The 20000-nt window shown below is 41.1% G+C and overlaps 1 protein-coding gene across 10 annotated transcripts in view; it reads right to left on the minus strand.

Moving 5' to 3' along the window:
• Window positions 1-19065, minus strand: part of ptprk (protein tyrosine phosphatase receptor type K) — a 238751-nt gene extending 219686 nt beyond the window's left edge. For 7 of the 10 annotated variants that reach the window (XR_013817575.1, XM_079830324.1, XM_079830320.1 and 4 more), the window contains exon 1: window positions 18814-19065. Coding sequence is in view for 9 of the 10 variants with exons in the window: in XM_079830324.1 (XP_079686450.1) it covers window positions 18814-18886 (73 nt within the window). In the remaining variant the exon portion in view is untranslated. Of the gene's footprint in view, window positions 1-17214; window positions 17254-18813 lie in introns of those variants that run through there. The other 3 variants (XM_079830325.1, XM_079830321.1, XM_079830319.1) reach the window with 1 other exon arrangement.
• Window positions 19066-20000: the final 935 nt, after the last annotated feature.

The following is a 20000-nucleotide window of genomic DNA, read 5'->3' on the forward strand; positions in this document are numbered from 1 at the left end:
GTTTCATTCAAGCATTGCTCAACAACACTCATGATCTGAGGACGCGCTGCAGGACGAGACGACACACACTCCACTTTAAGACTGAAAGCGCTGATGACAGTGAGTGTATTCAGATGCTGAAGGTTTGGGTAAAAGGCATTTTCTTTTGTGTGTGTTGACCTGGACTGTAATTCCCGTCCGCAGTAAGAGCAGAGCGTCCCGTCTGAGGCCCGGCGGGGGGTCAGAAGAAAGACTTGCGCCTTTTGTTCAATCGGGGGCTGTAAATTCCAGCGTGGAGGTGTGAGGAAGGGGCCTGGAGGGGTTCAGCTGCAGACACGCCGTCTCCAGAGTCCCGGGAAACAGCAGGAAAGACAAACACCGTGAGAGAAAGGGCCTCATATTACCAACAATTAACACCAGCGTAATGAGAAGATCCTCTTATACACCAATCAGGCATAACATTATGATCTAATATTGTGTTGATCCCCCTGACCCGTCGAGGCATGGACTCCATTAGACCCCTGAAGGTGTGCTGTGGTATCTGACACCAAGATGTTAGCAGCAGATCCTTTAAGTCCTGTAAGTTGTGAGGCGGGGCCTCCATGGATCGGACTTGTTTGTTCAGCTCATCCCACAGATGCTCGATTGGATTGAGATCTGGGGAATTTGGAGGCCGAGTCAATGCCTCAAACCATTCCTGAAGCATTTGTGCTTTGTGGCGGCGCATTTTCTGCTGAAAGAGCCACAGACACCAGGGAATATCGTCTCCATGAGAGGCTGGACATGGGCTCAACAATGCTTAGGTAGGTGGGACGTGTCGAAGTAACATCCACATGATGGAGGACCCAAGGTCCATTGCTCCGTGGTCCAGTTCTGATGCTCACGTGCCACTGTTGGTGCTTTGGGTGGGGTCAGGGGTCAGCATGGGCACTGGTCAGTGGCTGTGCCGCCCCATACACAACAAACTGAGATGCTCTGTGTATTCTGAGCCCTTTCTATCAGAACCAGCATTAACTTCTTGAGCAGTTTGAGCTCCAGTAGCTCGTCTGTTTGATCTGACCACACGCGCATCAATGAGCCTCGGCCACCCATGACCCTGTGGCCGGTTCTCCACTGGTCCTCCATGACCCTGTGGCCGGTTCTCCACTGGTCCTCCATGACCCTGTGGCCGGTTCTCCACTGGTCCTTCATGACCCTGTGGCCGGTTCTCCACTGGTCCTCCATGACCCTGTGGCCGGTTCTCCACTGGTCCTTCATGACCCTGTGGCCGGTTCTCCACTGGTCCTTCATGACCCTGTGGCCGGTTCTCCACTGGTCCTCCATGACCCTGTGGCCGGTTCTCCACTGGTCCTTCATGACCCTGTGGCCGGTTCTCCACTGGTCCTCCATGACCCTGTGGCCGGTTCTCCACTGGTCCTTCATGACCCTGTGGCCGGTTCTCCACTGGTCCTCCATGACCCTGTGGCCGGTTCTCCACTGGTCCTTCATGACCCTGTGGCCGGTTCTCCACTGGTTCTTCATGACCCTGTGGCCGGTTCTCCACTGGTCCTTCATGACCCTGTGGCCGGTTCTCCACTGGTCCTCCATGACCCTGTGGCCGGTTCTCCACTGGTCCTCCATGACCCTTTGGCCGGTTCTCCACTGGTCCTCCATGACCCTGTGGCCGGTTCTCCACTGGTCCTTCATGACCCTGTGGCCGGTTCTCCACTGGTCCTTCATGACCCTGTGGCCGGTTCTCCACTGGTCCTTCATGACCCTGTGGCCGGTTCTCCACTGGTCCACCATGACCCTGTGGCCGGTTCTCCACTGGTTCTTCAGTTGTCGTCTAGCCGTCACAATCTGGCCCTTGTCAAACTTGCTCAAATCCTTACGCTTGCCCATTTCTCCTGCTTCTAACACATCAACTCTGAGGACAAAATATTCACTTGCTGCCTAATATATCCCACCCACTAACAGGAGATGAAGAGATCAGTGTTATTCACCGGTCATAATGTTATGCCGATCGGTGTGTGTACACCTTTCACAGTATATTCCACTCTCCTGAGATGATTGACAGCGCTGAGTCCCGCCCCCTGAGGTGCCACCTGTGCCGACTCTTCCTGCGGTCTCTCCCTCAGGCGAGCACAGCTGTTCCCTAAAACATTTGACCTTATGCAGTAAAGTAGGCTGAACACAGAGGAACAGATGCACGGCTTCTCTGTTCGTTTGCCTGAAGGAAAGCGCTGGGCTCTTCGGTTTACAGCAATTAATCCAAACGAAAACCCTCACTCATACCTCACAAAGAGGGCGTCGTGGTCTCAAACAGGTTAGCCTAACATGATTACATCTATAACTATATTATTACAGCCATAATGCTCGAGGACATAACAGTCGTAATTGATTCTTACACTGAGTTGAATTTACCTGTTCTGTGACGAGATCATGTTGTTCAAAAACACTTTAGAGTTGGCTTTACTTAATGGCTTAACTTAATTGTAAAAATCTAGTACTATTCACATACTATACCTTATTTACTCAGAAAACCCAAGTTAAGATGAATTGATTGGTTTGAGTGCCATTTTGTGAAGAAAAAAATAAAACAGTCGCCATTATGGGGATCAGTGTTTCATTTGGTTGGGCATATTACTGTAATTCTCTTACTATTGATGCAGTGACGCAACAATACACCACAGTTATTTGGTTTCAAAGGAAGAGAAATAATAAACATGATCTATAGCCTGTGACTGAATCATTAACTATAGTTAATGATTTAGTCCGAAATTAGATCACCTTTTAAAAGCAACCTATGTAATACTTCCCTTCATGTCGTATAATGATCATTTACAATCGTACGTAACCTTTTAATTGTGTTGATATTATCCCTCTATATTTATGACAATATCTTGTACATGATCATGTTTGAGTCCCACACACTTCAACACTCACCATCAAAACACAACAATGGTAGATATAGTAAGTCATGAGTAAATCTAAAGTATATTATCAAGTACTCTCTACAGTAGGGATGACGGGCGCAGAGGCACAGGCGCACACACACACACACACACTCTGCCGTGTCACTATATGAAGACACAAACGCATAAACCATCACTTCATGAGAATTTACTGTTTCATTTGAGAAAACTGTCATATCATGAACACAGACACTCAAAGGTCACGGCAATCCGTCAAAATAAAGGTTTGGTTTAACATGAAGAAATTTACAGAATATATTGGGCTACTGTTGTACAGTAGATTAAGCGCCGTCTCTATGTAATAATAATACATCTCTTCTAATAATAATAATAATAATAATAATGCCTAGATGGTTGATTATTTTTCACTTGATCTTGTTTTATAAACAATGTTTACTTTTAAACGGCATACAGCTTTTAAAAGTTGATGTATTATTAACTTATAATGATTATCATCATAAATAATAAACTTATTTAATGTATTTTTTTTAAATAGTAAAAAAAAAAAAAAAAAATAGCTGTGGTACCGAAATTAGTACAGAGTACCGTAACATTTATATGGTATTGGTACCGACTACTGGGATTTTGGTATGGTGACATCACTACTCTCAGTTCTTTTAGTCACTAGAGCTCTTGTAAGTGAACTATACTAAACATTTGTTAGCACAACATACTATTCAGAATTCACTTTACTTCAGCATGCTTTAAGTAAATCTAAGTGTGTATCAAATTCATTTGACATGTTTTTGAGCTGTTCTAATGTCAAAGTGACGTGTGACAAAATGTAATTCTTAAGTATTTACACTCTAAAAAATGCTGGGTTAAAAACAACCCAAGTTGGGTTGAAAATGGACTAACCCAGCGTTTCGGTTGTTTCAAGCAAACATTTAACCCAAAACAACCCATTCAATCAATCGCTGGGTTAAAACAACCCATTTAATCTCTGGGTTAAAACAACTCAATTGGTGGGTTAGTCCATTTTCAACCCAACTTGGGTTGTTTTCAACCCAGCATTTTTTAGAGTGTAGTCATAATCTAAAATTAATATTTTGACAATCTGCTTCATTGCTAATTAATATTTTAATAAAAAGCCCAGTCCAGCATTATTTTAATCGTTCGTTTTCAATTATAATAACAGAATACAACAGCAATTCACAACGGCCGACAACGTTGACCAAAAATGTAAGAAAGTCTAGATAAACGACTAAAACGCTCTTCTAGCCCTAATGGGCTTTTGTTAATGACTATTATTATTCCAGCTAGGTTACAGTGATGAAAGAGTGCTGCAATAGTTGAAGAAGCCGTTTTTCAATATAGTGTTATTACAGATGTTATATTAGCTTTTACAAGTGAAAGTCAGACATCAGAAGTAGGCCAGTTTGATGCGCTGAAGTCTGAGAGAGAGGATTTCACATGCCAGTCTCAAAGGAGCGGAGAATGAAAGACAGGTAAATCACCGCGAGTCGCACACACACACACACACACACACAGACGTGTTCAAACTTGATATCTCCAAAACGTCATGGTGTTGACACAGATATAAGCCGGGCTGACTCCAGACAGATGAATCACGGCGAGGCATACGGCCTCTCTCTCTCTCATCTGAGATCTGTCAGCCGCTCTCCTGTCTCCGCATGTGAGCTGCCCATCACAATTAACACACCTCTCCGCCGTCCCGAAGCCGCAGTCACAGGACATCGCAACCGTTTTGTGCAACATTAAGGCTGCGGGGTGATTTTAACATCGGCGTTAAACACAGCTGAAGGTTGAGAGCGCTCAGTGGAGGAAACGCCGGGAGAGTCGCCCGAAGGAAAGACAAAACGCAAACGACATCCAGCGCTTCTCCTCAGGTCTCCTTTAAAGCTTCAAATCTCGACAACGTCTCATACTGTGCTCATACTGAGCTCCTTCTAGTTCCCACTATAAAGCGATGAGATTAAATGTCTCCCACTCTCCTGAACGAAAGCATTAGTCTCGCGTGTTCTCTCCAGTTTGAGATCTCAACCATTTCATATCAAAGCCTGCGATTGAAAGGCAGATCTCCGACATCTGTAGGGTTGCGAATCAAATACTTAAAGTCGCCATGAAATCAAAATTGGGGATGGCCACCATATCGGTATCGATATATGTTCATTTTTAATGTTATCGTTCTCGGCCTGATAAGAAAATTTGCCCAATATATTAAAGCCCATAAATAATGGATTATTTCCTTCCATGATGGGTTTGAATGACTTGAAATGTGATTGGAATCACTTCAAAATAAGAAAAATACAGTTCAGTCGGTCATATCGGCTACATAAAGAGAACATCGTAATTGTGTGTTTGGGACATGGCTTTTCATTTTTGTAATCAGGCTCGGGAAAACTATATAAAAACTTGGATTTGGATTTATCGGTCAATATATCGGCTTTCAAATATAAATAATTATCGGTTATCGGCAGCTCCGCCTCCTCAGGTCCACAACACACCCTGCAGGAGATCAGCTCCGTCTCCTTCAGCACGAAATATTGTTATTAGACTTTAATTATTGTTCGTCTCCTGGCAAATACAGGCTACATGGAATTATCAGACGTCATAATGCATTAATCGCGGCGTTCTCTGGTTCAGCACCGCGGCCACAGCCATCAGGTAAAACCGTCACAATTCTAACAGTGCGTTACCATGGAGATCCGCGAACGGCTAGAGCTGCGGTCGGGAACCTATGGCTCGCCAGGTCTCTCACACTTTACCAACATATCTAACATTTACTAACATGATCGATAAAAAAGATTAGACACACACATCAACAGAGATCCGTTCTCTGCAGAAAAAAGCAGCCAATTACAATTCCCCTGTTGTACAGCCTGCCGAAGTTAATGATAAGTTTATGATAATAATATTAAAGTTGTGTGTTCAGGGCTGTTCGCGAGAGTCATGATAAAATAAATAATAAAAGCATGATAAGTCACGAAAGACAACTGAATTTCTGACAGGATGCTGTGCGCGCGCTCCGAGCGCAACACGGACAAACGGACACGCGCACTAGCCTTTGTCTTCGGTTGCGCGCCTAAACGGCCAAATAAACACAGAAATATATCAAAATGCCAAGTCGAGTATTCACATAAACATAAGCATAGTAGATGTAAGCACTGTGGGCGTTCACACACACCAAGAGGATTTATACTCATCAGTTGGTCAACCTCACAGTGAGAGCCCTGCACAATTAATTCCATATTGCAACTTATTTATTGTTTGCTGCATAATTGTTTGTTTTTAGTTATGGACCTAATAATTACTACTGTTGACATTTTATTGAAAAAAAAAGCTTTTTAATAATAATTTTATCAAATTTTTTACTGTGGCTCTTTTGGAAAAATGCATTTACCAAAAATGAAGGAAAAAAATGGCTCTTTGGTCAAAAAAAGTTCCCAACCCTTTTCAGGGACAGACGAAAATGAAAAGACTAGTCAGAGCTCATCTTTAGGGGGGTATTGTCAAATAATCTACTGCCCACTGACATGGACATGAAAGTTACTTTGGCCTTCAAACTTATTAAAAATGCACATAATGTAGATCAGAGAAATCTAAATTTCCTCGGGGGAGCATCCCCCCAACCCCCCTAACTACCTGATATTTGGGACCACACTGATTTTAAAAACCCTGCTTATGGCCATAAGTGAACTGTAAAATATTTATATTTGTTTGAATAACTACTCAACCCTACCTTACACATTATTACTGGAAAAAGAGCCCCTTTGGTGTAAAAACACATTAAGTATTTTTCCAGCGCAATTTTGAATGACCATTCAACGTAAATAAGGGCTCCCCCTCCCTACAAAAGCCAATTTAACCACTGGTTATCAGTATTGGTTCAAATGTTCATATCAGTGCATCCCTAGTTCAAATTCAACCCTAAACTAGGGATGGGCATTTCAAGCAAAAATAATGTTTGATGATCACTGGGAATTATTCAATTATTATTTGAAAATCGCAACTCCTGCCCCCTCGCATGCATGTATAGGCTACACACACATAAACAGAGAGAGAGACCGTTCACACTCTCAATCTGTATGATAACTAACGCTTTCATTCAATGGGGAATAGGCCAGGGGCGATTCTAGGGTTTTCATTTTAGGGCGGCTCAGCCCTCAGTGAGTGTATGAAAATAAAATTGGTAAGACTTTAGTTTAGGGTCCAATTCTCACTATTAAATAGTAGCTTATTAGTATGCATATTAGGATATTGGCTGTTTATTATTTCGTTTCGGGGGCATGGCCCCTCGAGAAAACTATGATTTCTATGATCTACATATGTGCATTTTAAGATGTTCTGAACGCCAAAAAAATTGATAACAATAACTTGAAAACCATGTCAGTGGGCAGATATGACTGATAAAGCTTTTCCATTTTCGCCAGTGAAAAAAGTAAACATATGTTTAACTGATATTTATATGTTTTATGAATCATTTTCTAAGGCTAACAGGAAAGCTACACTCTAAAAATGCTGGGTTAAAAATAACCAGAGTTGGTTTGAAAATGGACTAACCCAGCAATTGGGTTGTTTTAAGCAAACATTTAACCCAACCGCTGGGTTAAAACAACCTAAATGCTGGGTTAGTCCATTTTCAACCCAACTTGGGTTATTTTTAACCCAGCATTTTTTAGAGTGTAGGTAACTAAATGTATTAAATTAATTCACAATATGCACACATTCATTACTAATCTTATGCCCAATACAAGCTGACAAAGGCTGAGCTTTATTTATTTACAGAGAGCTACACATGGAATTATTAATTTACAATATGCACACATTCATTACTATTAATCTTATGCCTAATCTGAAGAAAACGGCTTTGTTAATATTTCGTGTTTGTTAATTATATTATAAATGACATTACATCGGCCCGTTTCAAATCAAAATGGCGAAATTAGACTAAAGTTTATTAATTTGGCTGAATATGTTTGTCATTTGTTTAACATTTCTGACTTACAGAAGCAGCTGTCAAATATGAAATGTTAAGTTTAGCTTCATATCTCGCACTCGACATCGAGTCGCGTTCCTAAAAATTGCGCTCGACCTCAGCAGCTTCTGTGAACATAAAGCCCGCCTACTCTGATTTGATTGGTTTTCTCAAATATGTTGAGATTGACGAGCGGTGACAGACCAATGAGAGCTCAGATCGACACACACACCTCTGCTTCTGACGTGCGCTCGACGCCGCTGCGGATTGAAGAACACACTGATTAAAAGACGGGATGAAGCCGAAGCTTCCCGTCAGTTTCATATGTTTGAATGAACACTTTTTAGGGGGGCTGGACAGAATTTTATGGGAAATTGAAGCCCCCCTATAAAGGGCCTAGTGACGCCCATAGAATAGGCTATATCAACTCAAGCCCTTTAATTACTGTGACATGCTGAAACATATGACTGATATTTGACATCGGCACAAGTTACCATAACCGTTATATGCCACAGGTCTACAGTGTGTGTGTTCTTCTTCTGTTCTCACACTTTACACTGGCAGTTTTGTTCAAAATGGGGCACGGTTCACATGAAAAATGGCTAAAGTGAAAGCTTTTATACAGAGGTACCGAACCACACACAACCTGAGTTCAGCTGCTCTCCAACTCACTCATGCGCACATGTTCAGGAGGAAAAGTAACCAGCGCATGCGTTTTAGCCGATCGTCATTAGTTCAATAACACACATGTAATGATGATAGTGTTGATGATTGACCTGAGATACGAGTGAGACTGCAGTGTATTCACACACAGCCAGAGCAAACACCACAGCAAATTATTCACTGTCTTATTATAACAAAAGCCGCCTTCGTTTACTCAGCTGCGCATAAAACAAAACACAATACATTGAGCCGTTCTGTTTTCCATCATGTCTGGGCACGTTTGTGATGACGTAAGACCAACACAAAAGCACCAGAGTTCAAGCTGAGTGTGAAACCAGACCAACACCTCGGACCGCAGCAAACCAGCCCAGTATAAAACCCCCTGAGAGTTGATTGACAGCTGTTAGGTGTGTTACTGGCAGCGCCACCCTCTGGTTACATGAACACGTCACCCAGTGATAATTTCGTTGACGAATAATTTGTGTCATAATTTTCGTCAGCGACCTTTTTTCACTGACAAAAACGAGACGATAACTAAAAAACTAGTGTTGGATGACAAAAACTATGACGAAAACTTACTGTCATTTTCATCAACAAATAAAAACGAGACGAAAATGTTAAGGAGGGTCGATTAGTGAAGAGATCCAGTCAGATCTGATTTGCACATTTGATATGAACTGATCTAACGGCTGGAAAACACACGGCCTACAGGCTCACACACCCCCAATCCAGCTCTAGAGCAGCTCAATCAATCAATAACACACATTTATGCCAGGCAATTGTTTATGAACTAATGCTGAGGAATAATGACAATGTTTACTTCACAATGTTTATATAGTAATATTTTTAGACGGTTGTAACAATGCATATTTTATCTCATCTGAACTTGAATGAGCTCCTGCACCTGCAACAGAGGCGCAGACATTTCAAAATAAGAGTCCCGGTGTATTTCCAGCTTGTTTATCATTAAAAGTCACGCATTATATATTCGTTTTGGGTTACACAATAAACTGAATTTCATTTCATTCCAATTTAACTCACAGTCAGGAGGAAAGACTAAGAACAGTTTTTGACACAAAAAAGTGAATTGAGCTCTTTCGTGTATTTTTAATGTCAAAAACAAAATGTCAGAATGTCAGTTCAAGTGACAGTCGGTTATGTAATGCTTAATGCTTAATGTATTACAATTGAACTAAACTCATTAGATTTTAGGAGACTAAAACTAGACTAAAACTAAAAACAATTCAGGTGACTAAAACTAAATGGCATTTTAGTCAAAAGACTATGACTAAAACTAAATCAAAATTTGCTGTCAAACTAACACTGGCGTCACCACCACATCAGCACCGAAAACATGGGGATTATTTAGACGATAATAGCACAACCTATTCGATATTCTATAATTAAATCAACTAATCGAATATTTGCACGTAACATTTAACATTTGTCATCAAATTCGGTTCCAGAAATCAATGATTTGGATTTGACTGCAAGGATTTTTCAGAGAAACACCTGGGACAAAACCAAGTCCCGCAGTTTCTCCTGAAGCCGATACTGAAGTGAGTTAAACTGCAGTTCATGGACTGGCCACTAGAGACAGACTCCAGAAGAGCAGAATCTCATTGAGCTCATGTTAAAATTCCCAACTTTACAGCAGAAGAACACGTGTTTACAGTCTGGGACAAACTGTGCTTTTGGTCTATACGGCTAATTTTGCCCTTCATGACGACTGTGAGATGGGAATGTTTTTATAACTCATCCGTTTACATTATATAAAGCCTTAAGTTCTGCATAATTAAGGGCGTGGCCACTTTGAGTGACAGGTGGATAGCCGTTTGTCTGCTGTCTGTTAGTCATCACGTCACCTCAGCTCCGCCCACGTCCCGCTTCTTTGCACATTTTCTGTTATCTGGAAGTGCTAAGATGGCGACTGCCAGCTCGACCCGACTTTACGCTTCAACACTGCTCTTCAGATCCTATGGGTGACTTACACTACGGACAGTACGTCCATATTTTTTTTTCAGTCTATGGACAAAACTGAGGATCTGAGGAGTGTCCAGAGCTCTGAAAGTCTCCTCCGGGTGACGACACGCCGCTGAAAGTGAGCGAGAGAGGATGTTTTGCTTTAAAGACCGCTTATGATCGGCACTGTGGGCTTAATTTGATAATCACCACCACCACCATCATCATAATCTTTATGGATATCAGGACAGTCACAAATCACATCACGCCGCTCTTTGAAGCCCGGGGACAGAGCAGAGACAAAATAAAACAAAAACAATCTAATGACCAAATCCTCAATCCGACTTTCCCTTCTCTGGCTGTGATTCGAGCGCTCAGATGGGGCTCTCGGGCTCTCTAAAGGAGCTTACAGCCCCTGCTGCCCATTACTGGCGTAATCCACAAAGAGCAGGTCCTCCGCGGGCCGCGTCAGCCTCCTCTCCACCGCTTCTCTGAGGGCCGGCGTCAGCCTCCTCTCCACCGCTTCTCTGAGGGCCGGCGTCCGTCAGCAGATGTCCACTGACCTCCAGCCTCACCAAATCACACAAATCACACCATACAGATCCTTCAACAGCGCCATTCGTCCTCCCGTCACATGATTTGAGCTCCAACCTCTCTACACAAACATCATGTGGCACTTTGACCTCCACAAGAGACGTGGGAAACACTTCCTTGTTACAACACTTTTTTTTTTATAGTGATAACTGAGATGATATTTTGCTGAGTGTGTTTATTGTGTTGTACTGGTTAAGGACGGCTGGAATTTTTTTTTCTTCTTCATATTCTGTGTGGTGGTCAGTTGACTACACGGACAGAAATTATATTTCCAATAAGTTTAAATAGATTTTTACATTTTATAGGCATTTTTATCGCTTTTACTATTTTTTACCTAATTAATTAATTGTATGTATCATCTTTTGTTCAGTTAGATTAATGACACAATAGAGCTCTTTCCAATCAAATTAAATCAGTATCAACTAAATTCTTCCTTTATAATGTTGAATATTGATATTTGAAACAATTAAAAAATTGACACTTCAGTTGTGAAATTAAAAAAATCACTGTTAATGAGTGGGTCGTTGAGTTTCAACCGATTCATTCAAACGGCTGATTCATTCAGGAATGAAGCATTTGACTGTATTAATGAGTGAGTCATTGAATCATTCACTCAACTGATTCATTAAAATGGCTGATTCATTCAGGAACGAAGCATTTGACTGTCTTAATGAGTGAGTCATTGCATCATTCATTCAACCGATTCATTCAAACGGCTGATTCATTCAGGAATGAAGCATTTGACTGTCTTAATGAGTGAGTCATTGCATCATTCATTCAACAGATTCATTCAAACGGCTGATTCATTCAGGAACGAAGCATTTGGCTGTCTTAATGAGTAAGTCATTGAATCATTCACTCAACTGATTCATTCAAACGGCCGATTAATTCACGAACGAAGCATTTGGCTGTCTTAATGAGTGAGTCATTGCATCATTCATGCAACCGATTCATTCAAACAATTCAGCAACGAAGCATTTGACTGTCTTAATGAGTCATTGAGTCATTCACTCAACCGATTCATTCAAATGGCTGATTCATTCAGGAACAAAGCATTCGGCTGTCTTAATGAATGATTCATTGAATCATTTACTCAACTGATTCATTCAAACGGCTGATTTTCATTCAGGAACGAAGCATTTGACTGTCTTAATGAGTGAGTCATTGAATCATTCACTCAACTGATTCATTCAAATGGCTGATTCATTCAGGAGCGAAGCATTCGGCTGTCTTAATGAGTGAGTCATTGAATCATTAATTCAAACGACTCGTTCATTCAGTAATGAAACACTGAGGTGTGTTGCTCAGAGACACAAAACAGTCCTGTTGCTTTGTTAGCGAAATAGAGCAAAAATATAAGAGTATAAAATCAACAGTAATAATGCTGATATTTGGAGAGAAAACGACACTCTTTGTGTGATATTGATTAACTATATTAAATGATAGAAATATAAATGATAGAAATATAAAAGGTATTTTTGCCCCTTATCTTCAATATTGAGGGCATTATAAATGCGTTTTAAGAGTAAATCACGCAGTGAACGTGTAAATATTCAAGTGCACTACTCTAACCTACTAGACTACATCACAGTGTGTGTGTGTGTGTGTGTGTGTGTGTGTGCTCTATAGGTGTGTTTTTGTAAATTGGGGGATTTACTCGATAATGTCAGATCGCACATCTTTAAAACAGCAATCACACATTATCATAGACGATATACCTCACACATGTAGATGTAGATCATTAATATTACTAGTAGCTCAAAATATAATTACACTAACAAGGACACCTTAAAGTGAACCGTGTTCAAGTGTAACCGAAAAGTGTCACAGAATGAAAATGTGAATTTGCTGTAATATCTGATGTGTATATTATGATGAACAGTGCCTTTGGTGTTGTGTCATATCTAGACACAAACGAGTCCGATTTGATTTTCAAGCAATGATACGTCATTGAAATCATCGAGAGAACAAGTGTGAGACACACAGCAGTCTCGTGAAATGACCTTAAGGTGAAGAAATCTACACAACTGACAGGTCAGGCCTGTTTCTAATGAGAATAACTCCATTCAGACTCGCTGAGCATTAACTGCACACGCCAGCTGACAAACCCTGAGCGGAGCCGAGGAGACGTTACGCAGGCCGGGATTAAAAATCCATACGGCTGCATCAGATGAAACGCTAAAGCGCGCCACGCACTTGTCAGGTATCGATTCCCTGCGCATAATCTGAGAAACTTCAGCGAGGAGAAAAGCGCTGTCCGAAGACAATACCCGTCTGCTGTAAATAGATTTTGTAGCGAGTCTGCAAAATAAGCCCGGCACTCTCTCTCTCTCTCTCTCTCTCTCGCAGCTGCTGTGATAAGCAAGTTGCGTCCGCGGCCAGAGCTGTGATTTAACACAGGCCCTCTGTGACCCGTCAGCAACACCGGCCCATCAGATACAGCTCTGCAGACGAGGAGTCTTCTCAAAAACACTCGTCTTTCATCAACATGTGTGACTTTCTCTTCTGCAGATTTAACATGGAGGTGTGACAATAATTAGGGATGCACGATATATCGGCCACCATATCGGTATTGGCTGATATATGCTCATATATGCTATCAGCCAAGATACAATGTCCAATATATTAAAGCCAATAAATAATGCATTATTATTATCTTCAGCTGAGACGCTTCAGATGCGCACTGTTCACCATGATGGGTTTGAATTGCTTGAAATATGATTGGAATCACTTCAAAAAAGGAAAATATAGTCATATCAGCTACATAAAATTATAATGAGAACATCATAATTGTGTGCTCGGGAGACGGATTTAATGGTGAGGTCAATTTTGTAATCAGGCGAAATTATATAAAAATTTGGATTGATCGGCCAATATATCGGTTACCGGCTTTCAAAAATAAAGAAATATCGGCCAAAATTGGTGCATCCCTAAAAATAATATTAACCAATGATATAACAGCCCAATTTTTTTGCCTTTAAAGACTGACTGGAAATCCTCACAGATATCATTTCTTTCTAAAGGAGCATAGTTGTGAGGACACTGCCTTTTCTAGTTTCTTTGACAGAAAGGGTAGATTTGAGATCGACCAGGAAACGATGGCTGATATATTAAAGCTGATAAATTATGCATTATTTCCTTCAGACACTTCAGATGCGCACTGTTCACCATGATGGGTCTGAATTGCTTCAAATATGATTGGAAAATATAGTCATGTCGGCTACATAAAATTATAATGAGAACATCATAATTGTGTGCTAGGGAGATGGATTTAATGGTGAGGTCAATTTTGTAATCAGGCGAAATTATATAAAAATTTGGATTTATCGGCCAATATATCGGTTACCGGCTTTCAAATACAAAGAAATATCGGTTATTGTACGGCCAGAATTCGTGCATCCCTAAAAATAATATTAACCAATGATATAACAGCCCAATTTTGTTGCCTTTAAAGACTGGAAAACCTCACAGATATAGTTGTGAGGACACTGCCTTTTCTAGTTTTCTGTTGTTTGACAGAAAGGGTAGATTTGAGATCGGCCAGGAAACGATGGCTGATATATTAAAGCCGATAAATTATGCATTACTTCCTTCAGACACTTCAGATGTGCACTGTTCACCATGATGCGTCTGAATTGCTTGAAATATGATTGGAAAATATAGTCATATCGGATACATAAAATTATAATGAGAACGTGTGCTCGGGAGAGGGATTTAATGGTGAGACTTTTGATTTTGTAATCAGGCAAAATTATATAAAAATTTGAATTTATCAGCCAATATATTGGTTATCGGCTTTCAAATATAATTTTTTTTTTTCTTTCGTCAAATTAACTTTGATAATTAAAGTGATTTAGAAAATGTTTCAATTTATTAAACTAATCTCATTCATTTTACTAATTTTTCATTTCAATTAACTAAATTTTAAGGCAAGCTGATAACTTACTTTTAAAAAAAGGTTACGGTTAGCTTGTTATATCATAACTTATTGATCATAAGATCAATAAGTTATGACGACATTGCTTTAACTGATCAAAATAAGCAACTTTTTAAAACAAGTTATACAAGATTAAACTCATTGTAAATTAAGTTGAAATGACTTAAACATCAGAGTTGATTGTACTTAAACTTTTAGATAGCAACTTTTTTTACAGTGTTTGTGCTGCCTTACTGTGCGTTCACACCAGACGCGACTTGCGCGAATAAATCGCGCTACGCTTGAACATTTTGTGTTTACTCGCTTCATTCACGCGTGACACTTACTTCACAACAGACGTGAATTAACGTCATGGATGGGGCTTCTGCCAGCCGGCTCGTCTCGTTGTGAAATGGCTGACATGGATTGTTTTAAAATACGGCGAATAAGCTCAAGTTGCCAAGTGTTAGCTAGCTTGTAGTCTCAATATGTGTATATATTTATATATAGCTCAAATTGAGTAAAGAGCGCTTTCTACAACTCACCAGACTGTCCGACCTCCTCACTCACTTTCTTCCAAGCAAGATCCTTTTTATCCCCGTTTCTATAAAGTATGAAGATGTATCGTACAGCTCCGGATATCCACATATGATTTTGTCCTCATTGTTGTCACTACTAGAGCAAGCTCCTGATTGGTCAACACGGCGCAAATATCCGCCAAAGTTCGCCCGAAACGCTCAGTTCGCGGCGTGTCATTTGCAGCACCGCAATTGCTGTCTTTGCATTGACTTAACATGTAAATCACTCACGCTTAACGCTTCATTCACGTCTGGTGTGAGCGCACCAATGAAATTAAAGTTTAGTCAACTTAAAATGTGAAGTGATGATAAATATCATCACTTCACATTTTAAGTTAACTAAACTTTAATTTTTAAGGCAGCACAAACACTTACTTTTTTAAGTTGAAACAACACATTTTTCTCCAGCGACAGACTCTCAGAGCATCAGACTTTGATTTGTTTAGAAGAATTTCCATTGGGCTGATTGAAATGAATATTTATACATTTATTTCCTTATGTAAAATTTTATTTTTACCAGATTTGTTCATTTTTTAATTTCCACATTTATTGTTGTATATTTGTATCTATTTCTACATTTCTTTGTCTGTATGGTAATGAGGGGGCGTGTTTTACCTCAGACATAGCAATCGAGCTCAGAGTAAATGTGGAAATTAATAAATGTAGACATAAATAGAAATATACATAAATGAATTTTAAAAATAAATGTGGAAAAAATGCCATTATAAATAAATAAAAAATAAAGGAAATAAAAGTACAAATACTCATTTATTGTTGTTGTTTTGTTTTGTTTTGTTTTACATTTCGTCGCATATTTATGTATGTATTTATTCATTTATTATTATGTCAGAAATCCATAGATTAGACGAATGATGCACCAAATCTCAGTTCTCCGGGGACAAAACCTTCGGTGTGGAAGACAAAACACACACTCATATCCTCCCATTCCTCCTCAGACTCACTCAACATCACTTTCCATCCCATCTCCATCATTACACACACACACACACACACACGGGCCACAATAACGACCCAAAGAGCAAAACATTATACTCAAATCATGGGCTAGCCGTTCACGACTCCACGCACAGACGCTTGTTAAAGTCACATTGAAGACCTTGTGTTCTCTCGGCTGTAAGAGCTTAACCCACACACACACACACACACACACACACACACACACACACACACACACACACACACACACACACACACACACACACTTGAAATGGCAGTCTGCAGCAGACGGTAAGAAATGTGCAGAATTTGCTATTGTGTCTGAGTGTTCGCAAGGCTTTCCTTTAAAACCATTATAAAGTCAGCACGCCGGTGTCTCAGAGAGCTCGCAAGAAATGCAAAAGAAAGCTTTGTGTTTGTCCTTCTCTATAATCATGTTTCTATGCAGTCAAATTCACTCTGAAGAAAGAATCTGGCTTATTACACACACACACAAATCCAGCACTTTTACTTTGGCTGTGTGTGTGTGTGTGTGTGCGGCTCACATCAGGACGAGGTCATTGGGTCAATTACTCAGACACAGATGCCCTGGACAGATGCTCATGATGATGATGATGATGATGATGATGATGATGATGATGATGATGATAGTAGCATGGATTTGCGACTCACCTTTCTCCGCGTGTCCCATTTGAGCTGCGTCCAGAGAAACAGAAAGAGAGCCATATATCAGGGATTATCCGGCTCCATCCCGCTCTTCATTTCCATAACACGCCGGCATAATCACACCAGTCACTAATCAATCCCAGCCTCCCGTAATTTGCCATTTGTCATCCGTTGTTTTTGATTATTCTAATAGAATTAATCCGAGGGTTAGACTCGCTGATTAATTAATCAGCAATTACGCAGACAGCTGTGTCCCGCTGCAGACGGGCTCCAGATGTGCACACACGCAAGATTAGGACGCGCTAGATCATCGGGAAGAACTGCACCCTGACCGTTTAAAACAGGAAAAGAGTTTTGACCCTCCGAAGAGATTTCACAACGAGTGTTTACAAAGTGACCAATAATATACCATATAATGACACGTAAAAACACCACCAAAGCTTCAAATCGAGTGGAAAGTGCTCATCAGTGAAAGAAATATGTGCTTCGAGGTCACATTTACTACAATTTAAACATCGATTCTAAAGGGAAACCGGGTAACACTGTACTTAAAGCCCTTATAATGCATTATAAGATAATATACATGCATCATAAATAAGATAAATGCATGATTAATCAGCGTGTGTTAATGCATTATACTCTCTAAAGGTGTGTTCAGTGATTAGATGAGTGTTATTATAAGAGTATTAATAATGCATCATCAATAATTACACTCTAAAACATGCTGGGTTAAAAACCCAGCATGTTTGGGTTGAAAATAACCCAGCAATTGGGTTGTTTTAACCCAGTGAATGGGTCATTTTAACCCAGTAATTAGGTTGTTTTAACCCAGCGAATGAGTTGTTTAAACCCAGCAATTGGGTTAAATGTTTGCTTAAAACAACCCAATTGCTGGGTTAGTCCATTTTCAACCCAACTTGGGTTGTTTTTAACCCAGCATTTTTTTAAATGCATGATAATATTCGCAGATTGCTCAGTTGTGCGTCGTGCGTTTTAATGCATTATACTCAGTGATATGAGTGTTACGATGCATTATAACTGTGGTTGCAATGATGTGCATTGCACGGCATAATTAATGCATTCAAATACTTTTATAATGCATTATACAAAACATCTTTAAGACGCGCGTAAATCTGAGGTTTTTCATCAGATCTGTATAATCATTTGAAGGGATGCACACACACTCTTCTGATGGTCTAAGATGCTTCCAGGCGTCCTGTTGCACACTGTGCACTTTCCCCCGCGCGCGTGACTCGAGATCGCGCTTTCCTGGGAGAGTTTTAAACCCGTGGGAAGCTGCACCGGGTCACTCGGGAGAGGCTGTTCTCTCTGTTGCGGTGGAACGGAGGGACGTTCTCATTAGAATCGACTTCCGACATTCCGAGCGGAGGTTAGTCGGGCGCGGAGAGCACTTTCCCTGATATACCTGTGTGTGTGTGTGTGTGTTCTCACAAATCATCCCCGCACACACACGTCCTGACCCATCTGGACACTCGCGCGGGGTGAACGGCGTGATACAGGCGCGCACGCGTTCAAAGCAACACCCGCATAAACTTTTGTCCGTTGCGCTCCGGGGCTCGTTAAAGGTGAATGTGCGGGACTTACCGGGAGTGTGCTGGGCTCCGGCGCCTCCGAGCGCGGCGTGCACGAGGAACACGCTGAGGACGATGGTATCCATATCCGTCGGCAGAGTTGAGAAAGTTTTTAAAAGTGTTGGGAAATGTTTCTTATTCCAGCCGATCCGCGCGCTCCATACTCTCTCTCTCTCTCTAGCTCTCTCTCTCTAGCTCTCTCTCTCTAGCTCTCTCTCTCTCTCCGCGTCTCGCGCTCGCTCCGCTACTCTGTTGCGCTGCGAGTGGCGAGAGAGAGTGCGTGACGTCACCGGCGCCGTGGCGCTTTACGAGTGGAGAAGCGCCCCCTACTGACGGACACACACACACACACACACACACACACACACACACACACACACACACACACACACACACACACACACACACACACACACACACACACACACACACACACACACACACAGTGCGTGCTCACTTCATTCTTCTTCTGATGCTGAAAGGCTTTTTGTTTAATACCTGACTGGAAAAGGTGTCTGAGAAATCACACCTGTGTGTGTGTGTGTGTGTGTGTGTGTGTGTGTGTGTGTGTGTGTTTGACCTGAGCACTGGCTCTGGTACAGAGAAACAAGAGTGGCCCGCACTTGTCAGCCAATCACAAAGCATGTCGATACTTTTGAAGACTCGATGACGCGTCTTGGGGGCGGGGTCTCGCAGAGAGGGCGGGCGGTTCACCTGATCCGGCAGAACAAGTTATCAAAACTGTACACACACTCCATTTAAACTGTCAATAAGCTCTTTAAAGGAGTGTTGTCTATTTTAGATCTATTATAGGTGTGTGTGTGTGTGTGTGTGTGTGTGTGTGTGTGTGTGTGTGTGTGTGTGTGTGTGTGTGTGTGTGTGTGTGTGTGTGTGTGTGTGTGTGTGTGTGTGTGTGTGTGTGTGTGTGTGTGTGTGTGTGTGTGTGTGTGTGTGTGTTTGGATGCGATTGATTTGACAGCCCTAATATATTTGTGCATTTCTTTGTATATTTATTTATTTATTTATGTATTTTTTATTATTATTTTGTCAGCTTTGGAATTCCATAGTTAAATACAACCCTGCGCTAACGACAGTAGAGAGAGAGAGAGAGAGAGAGAGAGAGAGAGAGAGAGAGAGAGAGAGAGAGAGAGAGAGAGAGAGAGAGAGAGGAAGGGAAAGTAAGAATACACGGCGAACACC

The sequence above is a fragment of the Gobio gobio genome (assembly GCF_949357685.1).
Source record: "Gobio gobio genome assembly, chromosome: 12".
NCBI lineage: Eukaryota > Metazoa > Chordata > Actinopteri > Cypriniformes > Gobionidae > Gobio > Gobio gobio.